The sequence below is a fragment of the Lepidochelys kempii genome, chromosome 3, assembly GCF_965140285.1.
Source record: "Lepidochelys kempii isolate rLepKem1 chromosome 3, rLepKem1.hap1, whole genome shotgun sequence".
In the NCBI taxonomy this organism is placed as follows: Eukaryota; Metazoa; Chordata; order Testudines; family Cheloniidae; genus Lepidochelys; species Lepidochelys kempii.
In genome coordinates, this window is record NC_136382.1 from 30,293,474 (window position 1) to 30,307,287 (window position 13,814).

Genomic DNA, 13,814 nt, shown 5'->3' on the forward strand with positions numbered 1-13,814 from the left:
GAGTAACTTGCAAGTTTGGATGTGATTCATGTGGGCAGTGTGAAAAAGCAGTGATTTTTTGGCAAGGTCATCCCTGTGTGACAATGTAAGAGTGCAGCTCTTACACACTGTACCGCTAGGTGAGCTCTGCTTGGTTGCAGCAGAGTTAACGGAGAGCCCACAAAATATAGGCATCGCATGGATTTACTCTCTATCATCAGGGCTTTACTCAATACCAACAGTGCATCTTTAATCTGTCTGCTCTCAGTGGTAGAAGAAGAGAAACTACTTCTTAGGACCCCACTTGACAGAAGAGGAGCTGCTGCAAATAATTTTGTGAGGAGGAAATTTTCCCTGTAGGCCTCATTTCTGTCCGCCTTCCACTACTGATTCCTGTATCAAGTGTTACTTTGCAATACTTCTAATAGAGATTTTTTTTTGTTTCGCTTGACCGTAGAAACGGGAAGTGCTTAGGAGAGGTGCTGTAGGTATGTACTTGGTCCATGGGCTAGCAGAGAAAGCCAGAGTGCAAATGGGCTAATGTGGAGTACAGTCCTTCCTCCATCAGACAGGAGGAAGAGGGAAAAGAATGTTGTAATGTGTGTTAACATTCATAATATGTTCAGATTAAAATGTATGTGTTTTTGACCTGGCATTGGTTTCAGCAAATGCACCAGAAGAAGGCCTAAAATAATTGTTGGGGGTGGAGGGAGGGAATTTTGACACACTCAGATTTACACAGATCTTTTTATACATTTCATTCCAACTTAAAATGATACATCCCAAGTAATTATTTTTAAATTATATAATTTAGACTTAGTATTTGCTCTACTATAAGGGTGTTACAAGCTGCCAAAAATTCTATGAATTCTATATATAGAATTTTTTAAAAATCACTCAATTTTGTAGTTATTAGCCTTGTATAATATATAAAAACCATAACATTTTGCTGAATCTAGAATAGCAATGAACTGAAAAATACCATTCATGGCGCTGTACTAACTTTAGTCATAATGAGGGTATACATAGACATTTTGACTTCAGAAGGTTCAATACAAGTTGAAATTGTTGAGCTCTAAGCCCTATCACTTTCTGCTGCATTCAGAATATTATCATAAGTCTTTTCAAACAGTCATGGATGATGATTTGCAATAATTAAAACATATAGTTCAGTTTACAACCAAAATAGGAATTTGCTTTGGCAGGCTCTAAAAACAGAGGGCACCATAATAACATAAGAATGGTCACACTGGGTCAGACCAGTGGTTCATCTAGTCTAGTATCTTGTCTTATGACAGGGGCCTGTGCCAGATGCTTCAGAGAGAGTAAACAGAGCAGGGCAGTTTATCGAGTGATCCGTTCTGTCATCCAGTCCCAGCTTTTAGCAGTCAGAGGTTTTGGGACACCCAGAACATGGGGTTGCATCCCTGAGCATCTTTGCTAATAGCCATTGTTGGACCTGTCCTCCATGAACTTATCTAATTCTTTTTTGAACTCCGTTATACTTTTGGCCTTCACAACATCTCCTGTCAATGAGTTTCACAGGTTTACTGTGAGTTGTGTGAAAAATTATGTTTGTTTTAAACTTGTTGCCTATTAATTTCATTGGGTGACTTCTGGTTCTTGTGTTATGTGAAGGGGTAAACAACACTTCTTTATTCACTGTCTCCACATCATTCATGATTTTGTAGACCTCTATCTCATTCCCCCTCTGCCATCTCTTTTCCAAGATGAACAGTGAGAGTGTTTTTAATCTCTCCACCATGAGTAAAATAAGATTGAAGATCTGAATTAAATAACAAAATTCAAAACATTTACATTTTCTCTGAACAGTGCATACTGTTCTGCATCATAAATATTGCTGCACTAAAGCAAGCCAAAAAGATGGCACATTAACCTATCTAGCGGAAGGGTGATCTTGCAGTGAAAGCCAGCTCCCCCAAAATTTGCAGCTCCTATGTGGCAGCTCCCCAAGAAAGGAGAGCTAATGCAGATTAGTTTCCCTGATTTCCGTGTTCTGCCTACTCAGTTTGGGACAACACATTCTGTGGCATTTAGTCTTGTGCATAGATTAACAAATACCCTTCTCCTGTCCCCAGATGTCAGCCCTGCAGAGGGAGACCAATTGGCTCTGGGCTCAGTCTCTGACTTTGGTGGAAAAACAATTTTCTGGTGCTCCAAAAGTAATAAAACTCCACTCTTGGATTCTAGCCTTGGGTGTAGAGAGACCAATAGCTGATGAGCAACCTAAGAATGTAGAAATCACCTGGTGGGAGGGTGAATAGGATGCATCTATCTTCAACTGCCAATTCCTTTCATTACGCATTGAGTGAGGAGCTGTGACTGGTGTCTAAGGCAGACATAAAACAAATATTGTATATTTAGATTAAGGCCAATAGTTTACGTGAAGGAGGTTAATGTGTATTCAGTATGTGGTTTTGCATATTGTTTTCTCTTGGGGGGGGGGATGGGAATCTTATTGATTGAAATTCAAATATAAGTGGTTTCCTGTGTTTTTTCTCTTGTGCCTTATCACAAAGTACTGGGTTATGGTCCAGTGATATTGCTGACTAGCATAATCCTTTACCATAAGAGCTCCCTGCCTACACAATAGGGAAAGGCCTACCCCTAGTTGCAGAGTGTGTTAGGTCCATTTACCATACCTTCGGGTAGTCAGTGTCTCTGGGAGATCTGTATTACACAATTTCAGTGTTAAATCTCTGCAGTCTTATGGAGTTCATGAAGACCACACTGGTCAAGATGTGTGTAAATGGGCTACCATTTAATTGTTGCCATTAAACATGTAGCGCATTGTCTATTGCATCTACTCTGCCTGCTGACAGGGTGCATGCTTCAATGCTAGCCCATATAAAAGGAGCAGATGTTTCTTTTGTCTCTACCAGCTGAAACCACCTCCTTTAGGAGACTAACTCTGGCTCCATCTCTGTAGCAGCCCTAACTAAGTTTACCTCTTTATTGCATCAGCAGCACATCTTGTGATATTTTAGGTATTTTCAAAACCTTTCTGCGTGCTAGGATTTTAAGTTTGGCATGACAAGACTTGGCACCATTATCAGTACTAGATTTGATGCATGGAGAAAGCTGACTATTTAGAACAGCCGCATCATTTCCTCAATATGCAGATTACCTTTTGATATAGTGATTGGGAGGGTCTTCAGTGCACCTCTTATGTGGTGGCAGAATGTGTCTTGGGGAGACTTGTCTTTTAAGACACCATTAATTTGTTTTACATTTCATTAATGAAGCAGGGACCAGGCCATAGAGTAACTGTGATGCTTTAAGAAAGCATACATGAATCAAACTAGCTTTAGTGCATGGTGGCAACATGAAGGAAATTTGACAGATTTTTCCCCTATATTTTGATATAAGTTTCTTTCAACTTCAGCATCTCTTTTCAGTGCAGTTGGATGCAATTTACTGCATTAGAACAATTTCACGGGTGCCTAGACAAATGTTAGCACCTCAGTGAACATACATACATACACACACTCACACATACACACTGCTTTGAGGAAATGGCTTGATAATTCTTCCATCTAAGATGCCTCTAAATTAGTTGCTTCACTGGTGGCCATATTGATACTACAAGAGAGATCTCCCATAGGTCCTTTCACACATGTGGCCTGCTCAGGACAGAGCAAATCTGTGGATGTGTCATTGCCACAGTTATTCATTTGTCTTGAGGTACTTCTGTTTTTCAGTGCTGACCGAGATAGTGGATGTATCCTGTAGTTTTCTCAGGAAATGTTTTTAGCCACCTGATAATTTGACACCCCCAGCCCAGTCAGTGGGACAGATTCTTGTCTCCATTCCCACTGCTTTGCACTCGACATGTGCTACATAGGATTTGGTTTCTGCCTGTAATTGGCCAGTGGAGAATTTCTCTAATGGCAGGAAAATTTCCTTTGGCATAAAGTCAGCTGTGCATGCCACACCAACCCCAAAACTGCTACTCTGATCCCCCAGTAGTGACTGATCGCTTAGAATCATAAACTGGTGGCATGACTTAGGGCTGACCCTAGGCAGTTTTATCCCAATGCCTCTGATGAATAGATTTTTCTCTGAGGGCCTCTGTGCCAATATTTCTTCTGCAACTGAGCAAATGGATCTATGGAAGCTCCGGTTTATGTAATATAGCTTCCACTGTATTCAACAGTTCTGTGCACGATGTTGATAATTGGAATAGGAAGGGAATTAGTTCTCCAAGTAATCTTATGTTAGGACATTTCCTTAATGCCTTAAATTGTATATACTTTAGAGGTATTGCAGCATATGGATAATTTTTTTTAAATCTACAGTTCCCATGAACTAACCATCTAGAAAGTTGTAGCCTAGTAACAGGCTGTGTAAGAGGCTGATCCCTAAAATGTGCATACCTGTCTAGGCAGCACAAAGCTCATGTATTCAAGAACATAGTATACACCTACCTAATGATGTTTCAAGACATGTTTTGGCTGCTTTCCAGAGTATCTTGTGCCTTGATTATTTTTCTGCTCCTACGACTAGTGCTTATTGTCTCAAGGAATTGTAATGCCGGCAGCTCCTCAGAATGAGGTGTTTGGTTGAGGTTTCCATGGTTACAGGGGAGGCAAGAGGTTGTGCACATTTTAAAGACTTTACTATGAGATCAATAGGAGCATAAGACATATTGTGACAGGGTCCGGCCAGACGGCTACGGGAGAGTGATAGAAGGCAGATATATTAGCCCCAGGTTAAGTAGGACCCTTTTCCCTGGGTAGGGTAACAGGGAAGGTTCCAGAACAATCAGGAACTTTCTGGAAACAAGACAGACAGGCTGATTAGAACACCTGCAGCCAATCAAGAAGCTGCTAAAATCAATTAAGGCAGGCTAATCAGGGCACCTGGGTTTTAAAAAGGAGCTCACTTCAGTTTGTGGTGTGTATGTGAGGAGCTGGGAGCAAGAGGCACTAGGAGCTGAGAGTGAGAACGCGGACTGTTGGAGGACTGAGGTGTACAAGCATTATCAGACACCAGGAGGAAGGTCCTATGGTGAGGATAAAGAAGGTGTTGGGAGGAAGCCATGGGGAAGTAGTCCAGGGAGATGTAACTGTCACGCAGCTGTTACAGGAGCCACTGTAGACAGCTGCAATCTACAGGGCCTTGGGCTGGAACCCAGAGTAGAGGGCAGGCCCTGGTTCCCTCCATCACCCCAACCCCCTACTTGATTCCGGAGGAGTTGAACTGGACTGTGGGTTCCACCAGAGGGGAAGGTCTCTGGCCTGTTCCCCGATCCACTAGGTGGATCAGCAGAGACTGCAGGGATTATTCTTCTTCCTTTCCCCATGCTGGCCAGTGATGAGGCTAACTGAGTGAACGGCAGATTTGAGCCACGAAAGTGGCCAAACTGAGGGCTGCCATGAACCTCTGAGGCGAGAAAATCCACCGATAAGCGCAGGACCCACCATGGCAGAGGAGGAACTTTGTCACAATATGCTGTTATGCAAATCAATACATTCTTAAAATAAACGTTTAATTGCATAACTTAATTGGTCGCTAGCTGAGCAATAGTTTTCTAGTTGATTTTACTAAATGGTCTGTCCTGGAATACACCAATCAAATCTCTAACCTTCTGATTCTGGTTTTACAAATTTAGGTTATTTACTATGTAAAAGAAAGCTGAATCCGTTTTGTAAAACCAAAAAGGGAGATACATGCATATATCTGAGATGCAATAAATTTCTTTCTGTGTGATTCAGGTATCTTACCTCTGATTACATATTCTACTCATAATCTGTTTTATTCCTCAAAAGAAGCTTTAGGAGAATTCAGACATCTGTCCTTTGAATTTTGTTTCACTTCAATACTATATTGTCATAATGTCTGAACCCATCCCTTCAAGGATACTAAAAGCCTTTAGTGGGTCCTTAAAGTGCCAGTTAGTCTGTCTTTTATGTCACAGGGATTATCAAATATCTCCACAGGGTTATGTGTCCAAACTCTGTCTATTTAGAGTTTTCCAGAACTACTCCAGATTTTGTGATATAAGTTCTCATTTAGACTGTCATACAAGTTTTAGACCATTTATTCAGTTAGAGCCTAAATGGACTGAGGAACTGATTGGGAACACAAATAGGAATAAATGGTCAATTTTCAACATTGAAGGACGCTAAAGTGGATTGCCTGAAGGATTTGTAGTGAGACATGTTGTTTTAATACTTTACTGAACTGGAAAAGAGGGCGAACATTGAGGTAGTAAAATTTCAAATGCCACATTTTAGGCTAGTCAAGACTATCCGAAGATCCTAACAAAGTTAGACAATTGGGCAAGACTGGTAGGTGAAATGAAATGTAGACAAATGTAAGGTAACATGCTAGAAGGAACAAGTGGAGTTACTTGTAAATATTAGTTGCAACAACTCAGGAAAACGTTTAGGGTGTAACTGTGAATAGTTCAATGAAAGCATTTCCTCAGCATTGGTTTAAAAAAAAAAAAAAAAAAGGGCAAACAAATGCCAGCTTGCTTTAGGAATAGGATAGAGAATAATACTGTAATGTTACCATACTATTATAGATAGATGAGATGCTTGAATGCTGTTCTAGCTGTTCCATTTCAAAAAGAATATAGCAGAATTAGAAGGACATGTAAAATGATTAGACATGGCAATATGGAGACAGTTTAGATAAGCGGTGACATAAGGGTATATAAAATAATGAAACCTATAGAGAAGGTCAGTTGGGTGTTCTTATTTACCTTGTACCTTCTACTATTCTTGTAGGAGAATAACAAGATGATGTCTTATAAAGTTAAAAATCAAAACATTTTAAACAGCTGAAAACATTTTTTGAACAATGAATAATTAAGCCTTTAACTCACTGCAACAGGTACTATTGAAACAAAAAGCTCAATAGTATTAAAAAGGAGACATTTATGAATATTAAAATCTGCAATTAAACTTGTTAGAATAAAAAAGTATAAGGGATTAAAAATATGTTTTTCCTCTACCCCTGTTCCACATGCCCTGATGGCTTTCACATATTGGTTTATTTTGTTGTTTCAGTGTGGGGCATGTGCGTTCTAAATGGGTGGATGAAAATGGCTCGTCAGTGATTGCTTTATTTCATTGTCACCATTTACATGTGTGAATGTGCAGTAAAAATATATTTCAGTAGTTGCATCTTATTTTTAGTCTCTTCTAGATCGGGATACCTTTTCAAAAAGCATTGTGAAGTTTTATCTGTGCAGTGCTAATTCAAGGATGTGGCTGCCACTAGTATAGATGATGGGTATATCTCTGTCATCTGTCAGTCATTTTCATTCCCTTTTCCTGCTAGCAGGCATTCTTGCTAGAGTAGATAGACTGTTCCAGTTGAATTTTGGGAAATTCCAAAGTTCTAAGACTAATTTCAGGAACCTCTCTCCAAGTGCTTTGTTGCAGTAGATAGTCTCAATCAGTTAACATTGGAATCCATCTGACTAGATGCCAGCTTCCTGAGGTTGTCTGTCCTTAACCAGTGAGACTTTTGGGAGGGAGGAGCATTTCCGCTAACTTCCATCTTGTCTCCATTCTTTTTAAGAGCTCTAGAATATTTGGATGTTGTGTACTCAAGGAGCAGTTTCAAAAGAAATCTCTCTCAGTGCCAGTCTCCCAGTTGAATCTCAAGCTTGGTGCATGTCTCATTAAAGGCAGTGTCTCTCTTGAGTGAGGTCAGGTCACTGCTGTGCCGACCCATTGTTTATAAAGGTGGCAGCATATCAGTGAAGAACAAATTACTCTTGCCTATTAGTTTCTTTCGTATAGTGACTCCAGTATAGACACCCTCTAAAATACCCTATTTGATTAACAGACTCTGGCAGAATGGCTAGAAGTTAAGTAGAGCTATAAGGTTTTTTCTTTTGGCTTTGGAAGTTCTCAACTAGTTACAGACTTCTTGACTGCCTAGAAATTGCAGACATAGAAATCTGGATTGGTTACCACCTGATGTAGGGGACTTCCCATGTCACAGAAAACAATTAGCAGGTAAGAAATTAGTTTTACTTTGTTTTTTATAATTATTTAAAAACACAATTTTTTCCCTCCTTCTTAACCAACAGGTTCGCCATAAAACATCACAGAAGGTTTATGCAATGAAGCTTCTTAGTAAATTTGAAATGATAAAAAGATCGGATTCAGCCTTTTTCTGGGAAGAAAGAGATATCATGGCCTTTGCCAACAGTCCCTGGGTGGTTCAAGTAAGGAGTGTTTTTCTCTAGTTTTTAAATTTAAGTTAAAAGTATTTAATTTTGGGGTCAGTTTTGAATATGCATTTAAATTCAAATAATGGGTTAGATTCAGATCTCAATTTAGAAGTCACACCAGTGTAACTGAATTATGAATCAGGATCAGTGATTTTGTGTTAGTTTATATTTTTCCATATTGATAGGCTAACTTTTAGCTTGATCACTTCAGCTGCAGTATAAAATGAAATGGAATTTACAAAACAGCCTCAAATGAATACGCTACTTGAAATTATAATAATTTTTGTGTGAGGGGAAAATTGTGAGTCAGATTACAATTACAGTACAAAAATATGTGAGTGAACTGAAATTTTTTCTACTAATCTATTCTGCCAGATTAATTTTATTAGTGTTTGTAATATGGCTCAATCATGAGGTCACAAACAATTCATTGTGTTATTGTGGAGGAGGAAAGTGGATTTAAGTATAAAGTATCTATTTATGCACCCATGTACCTCAATAATCTGTAACAATGAAAACCTAAATGCAGGGAAAAAATTCTTGGTACTTGTAATTTAAGAATTAAATAGTTATAATTTGAAACATTTTCAAGTGTGTAGATGTGATTCTCTGTATGTAAAAGGTAAATACCGCCATCTCATTTTAATACTGGCCACTGACCAATTACATAGTAATGGCCTGACCTTACTTGGGCTGTTTTCAAATGGATGGGATCTAGAGGTGAAAGTCCTGGAGTGCATTCAATGAAACCCTCTAAAACAATTTGCAAAGAAATGAACTTACTTTCAATAGACCAGTAACCTAAAATATTAACTGTAATATATACCAAGCTATATTTAATTATTAGTAAAGTTAATCACTTCATGCATCTCCACTTCATAGACACATTAACCTGCATTTATCATTTCTACTTTTGCTTGGTGATGTTAGAGGAAAACAGCAGTAATGAGTTCCAAATAATAATTATGTAAATATTTGGGAGCTATAACATAATACAGAAATGAAATTACAAAGCAATTTCAGAGACATCAGCCTCTGTTTAGCTATTTCCAGTACTCTGAATTGTACTTGTATCTCAGAGGGAGCTGACATTTCAATGATGCCCGTTTCATGCTGAGAAACAGAATGAGATGCACTTAATAAATGGAATAAATAAGAAATTAGTAGTTTTTAAAAATTGTGAGATAAGGTAGTTTTAATGTTTAGAATATGTTAGATTACTGTTAAATTAACCAAAGTCTTTATTCGAAACTTTAAAAACAAATTGAACTTGCCTTACAACAATCTTGAAAATCTCTGATTATCTAAGAACAGAGTTTCATGAAACCAGAATAGAAAGAAGGTTGCTTTTTCAAATATCCCTCGAGTAATTTTCCTTCTTTTCTGCTTTAGCTCTTTTGTGCCTTTCAAGATGACCGATACTTGTACATGGTAATGGAATACATGCCGGGTGGAGATCTTGTAAACCTTATGAGCAATTATGATGTGCCTGAAAAATGGGCCAAGTTTTACACAGCTGAAGTTGTCCTTGCTCTGGATGCAATTCACTCCATGGGCTTGATACACAGGGACGTGAAGCCTGACAATATGCTTTTGGATAAACATGGGCATCTAAAGTTGGCAGATTTTGGCACCTGTATGAAAATGGATGAAGTAAGTATGCAATTAAATATTTTATCTACCACAAAGATAGGTTTTATTTTATTGTAAATTACTCAGGGATGTAAGGAATAAAGGAATGTTCAGCTAATTGAGCTTCTTGATTGGCAGAATATTCCTTCCTGTCTAATTTTAAGTAGAGGAAGGGACATTCTGTATTTTGTAACATTGGTCCATAATAAACTATTCTGGCATGGCGACAAAGGAAAGAGACCTACTTTTTGTTATTTCTGGGAGCATATATGTTTATGAATTTCTGTTTGTTCATTCTTTAGCCAAATGTTTGAACAGCTCATGAGACAACTCCTAATTTCAACATTAGTAATCTTGGAGCAGTTTATAAGCTAACACTTTGGTATAAATGAAATTGTTACTGAAGAGGCAACAATTTACATAGTCCCATATAGTCATTACTATATATAATTGCTCCAACAGCACCCCCTAGTGGTTTTCAACTTAAAAATTTAGATTAAAGTAATGTGACTAATGAAGTGTGATGCACTGATTGGGACTGCTTATTGCTAGTATTCAAAATATTCTATTTTTTCATTGCCCACATATTTAAAGAACATGGTCCATTAGGCAATACATTTTATGTGCTAGTTTCAAGATAAACTCATATGGCTTTAAAAAAGCCTTATTTGGACTACTAACAACATTTTAAAGCAGACTTTTAAAATCTTCTGTATTTTTCAGTTTACACTTTGTTCTTGTTAAGTGAGGAGTAAAAAGTAAACAGTGAAATTACTCTGTAATTAGACATATTCCCCCACCCCTTGTGTTTTACTCTACAAAGGCACCGTAAGTTATCATGAACTTTGTGTGAATGTGCAAGTGTTACATTGATTACCTTTAGTTTTAAAATGTTTTTCTGATATTTTAATATTGGTGTTCCTTTGTTTTGTCAGCTTTGACTTAAGAGTATATTTTGGCCTGAAGGATATTACTTTAGTGCTTTCTTCTGCTATGTTGTGCTAGAATTTGTGTATATTACTTATACAAAATATGTTCTTGTTCCTTTGCAACCTATTTCACTTCTTCTTTTCTCCAGTATTTTTTTGTAATATATTTTTGACTACTACCCTTTTATAGTAATTGCAAATGTACTCTGAAATACTGATGTCTTTTTTTCCTCATATGGTATTTTATAAGCTTATTGAGAAATGTAATAGCCTTCATTTCTAGCATCATTTAGTTCATTTTGTTCATGCTACAGTGATTCTGTTCCACAGGTAGATAGATTGTTTATCTTAATTTGATTATTTGGGAGACAAGATGGCTGAGGTAATACCTTTTATTGGACCAACTTCTGTTAAGTGAGTGAGGTAATATCTTTTTAGTGGATCAACTGCTGAAGTTGGTCCAATAAAAGATATTACCTCAGCCATCTTATCTCTCTAATATCCTGGGACCAGCATGGCTTACGTACAGTTAATTTGATTATGCAAGGCTGCTGACTGGCAGAGTTAATTTATTTTTATATTAGATAGATATGTTGCCAGGTTGTTACTGTAAGTCTAATTATTTTCAGGGTCCTTTTGAATACGTATTCTTTGAAATGTTAAATCCAAATAAATAAATATAATGTGAACCTTGTAGCTGTAAGAGTCCGATTGGACCACCCTATCTGTATTGATACTATTAGGCTACATATCAGGTGGCTTATGCCTTCAGACTTTGCTTCTTTCATTGTACAAATTCTATAAGGCTTTCCAGGTTCTCATTCTCTGAACGCATTTTCTGATCCTTTCCCTGTATAGATATTCAGAACCCTGACTGACACTTTGCTTGCTGTAAGCCAAATTTGTTTAGTCGTCTGAGACTAAACTTAATGTGATAATGGGCCTTGTTTTACTTGTAATTGAAGTAAGGTAAAAATAATATTTGATCTGCTTAATATGAACCCTTAACTTGTTTTTCTTCTTTAAGTACGTGCTCATATCCATACCATGTTAGGTGCATGCTCATGGCATGGACTGTTGCTGGAGATTTTTCCCTCAGTGGTATCCATCAGGTTGACTCTAGCACCCTCCATGTGGCGGTATAAAGTGCGCCACTGGCCCCACACCCAATCAGTTCCTTCTTACCGCCCCGATGGTTGCTGGAATAACTCCTCTTGCTTCAGCCACTGGTCTCTGGACCTTCGGCACCAGACGTCGGAAATAAGGAGTACCACTGCCCTTGGTCACCTCGGGAGGACTCGTCATCTGAATCTTATGTGGAGCCCTACACCCAGTGCAAGAGCCACCACTGGTACTGTCCTATGTGCTGCTGGACCTCAGTGCAGGTTGCCCCACGAGTACCTGGTCAGGTGGACAATGGCCTATTCAGTGGCCATTCAGGAACCCATGCCATTTCCCTCAGTACCGTGTCCGTCTTCTCACCTGTCATACTCGTTTGCTTCCGAGGGGCAGCATCCCCCTTCACTCCGCTCGGTACTGGACACCAACTCCCAGTGCTGATGCACATGACGTGGGCCACATGGAGGTAATTAAAGCTGAAGATGAGAAAACAGCCCTCACCTTCCAGTAGAGGCCTCTTCTTCCTCCTCCGCAGACCAGGACATCTCGGGACCGAGTGGCTCACTGCCGCAAGGTGATTTTAGAGCCCATCAGGAGTTTCTGAAGCGGGTAGCAGTTAACCTGGAGCTAGAGATTGAGGAGCTCTAGGAATTGTCTCTCACCCTCATTGACATTCTAGATGCAACAGCACCATTTAAGGTGGCTCTGATACCCGGGGTTCTTTCAACCGAAAGCTCTTGGTAACTTTTACTCTGTGCGAGGTGGTGTCAGGAAATAAATCAGGGGAGACACGGCCATCCGACCGATAGATGGCTGGCACAAACAGGACAACACAAGAGTGCTTTCACTTAAAGCTAAACTTTACTTAGTCTCAAGCACTTACACATGTCCGCAGCAGGTTAGTAAAACACCCCCAACCCTCGATAATTACTGAAGCTGAGTGTGGCTCTCGAGTGGCACAGCTGCAGCCTGTCTGCCAGTGGAGAACACAAGCTGCATCCAGAAGGAGAGTCCAGTCCCGAGGAGTCCCACTACCTCAAACTTTTCCCCCTTATTTATACATTAGTAAAACAATGACATGTCACTTGTTAAGCAAGCAGTTTCAACGGTCAAGCAAGAGGTTTCCTTCTAATTATTGATTAACCAGGTGTGAGTTTTTCCCAGAGTTTGCAGTCTTGAGGCTCTAACAGACACATTCCTGAGGGCACACCCTGCTCTTCTAAGATGCATGTATCAGCAACTTCAACACAATTCTTATCAGGAAGGACGCGGGGTCAAGCTGTCCTGTTTGTGGCACCCAAAACCCCCTCCCCTCCTGCCTTGGTTAAGGTGAGGCTGCTGCATGGCCAATTTGCAGTCTGCTGACTTGGCTGCCTTTAATTTTAAGCAATAGTGGTATCAGGCACTTTACTGGTTTGCAGAAATCTCCCCGTACAGCCCTACCCATTAACGAGGTGGTAATGGGTCCAGTCAGAGCCCTGTGGCAGACCCAGTCTTCTCTCCCTCCCACTTTGAAGAGGGCAGAGAAGAAATATTATGTGTCAGCCAATGGGTATGAGTAGCTATACTCTCAGCCCCCGTCCTGGGTTCCTAGTTGTATGGGTGGCCAATGAGAGGAGTAGACAGAGCCAAGCAAGTGCTACCCACAAACAGAAGGATGCAAGGAAACTCAATCTGTTTGGGAAGAAAGTTTTTATTCAACAGGTGGTCTACAACTAATCTCAAACCAGCAAACCCTGCTGGGGAGATATAATTACAACTTGTAGGACTCCTTATCCAATTTTAAGGTCTCCGTGCCTGAGGACTTCAAGGCAGGAATTCTGTGCCCAATTAGTGGAGGGGAAAGAATGTTGTCAGAGCCTCACTCCAGGCGACACTGAATGCTGCTGACATGGCAGCTAGGACGATGGCCTCTGCAGTGTCCATGAGGCGATATT

General features: G+C 39.5%; 1 protein-coding gene across 3 annotated transcripts in view; it reads left to right on the top strand.

Moving 5' to 3' along the window:
• The window catches only part of ROCK2 (Rho associated coiled-coil containing protein kinase 2), a 163,546-nt gene that overhangs the window by 77,149 nt on the left and 72,583 nt on the right, over positions 1-13,814 (top strand). For all 3 annotated transcript variants that reach the window (XM_073336011.2, XM_073336009.2, XM_073336010.2), the window contains exons 4-5: positions 8,054-8,191; positions 9,590-9,850. In XM_073336011.2, coding sequence (XP_073192112.1) covers positions 8,054-8,191; positions 9,590-9,850 — 399 coding nt within the window. The remainder of the gene's footprint in view (positions 1-8,053; positions 8,192-9,589; positions 9,851-13,814) is intronic.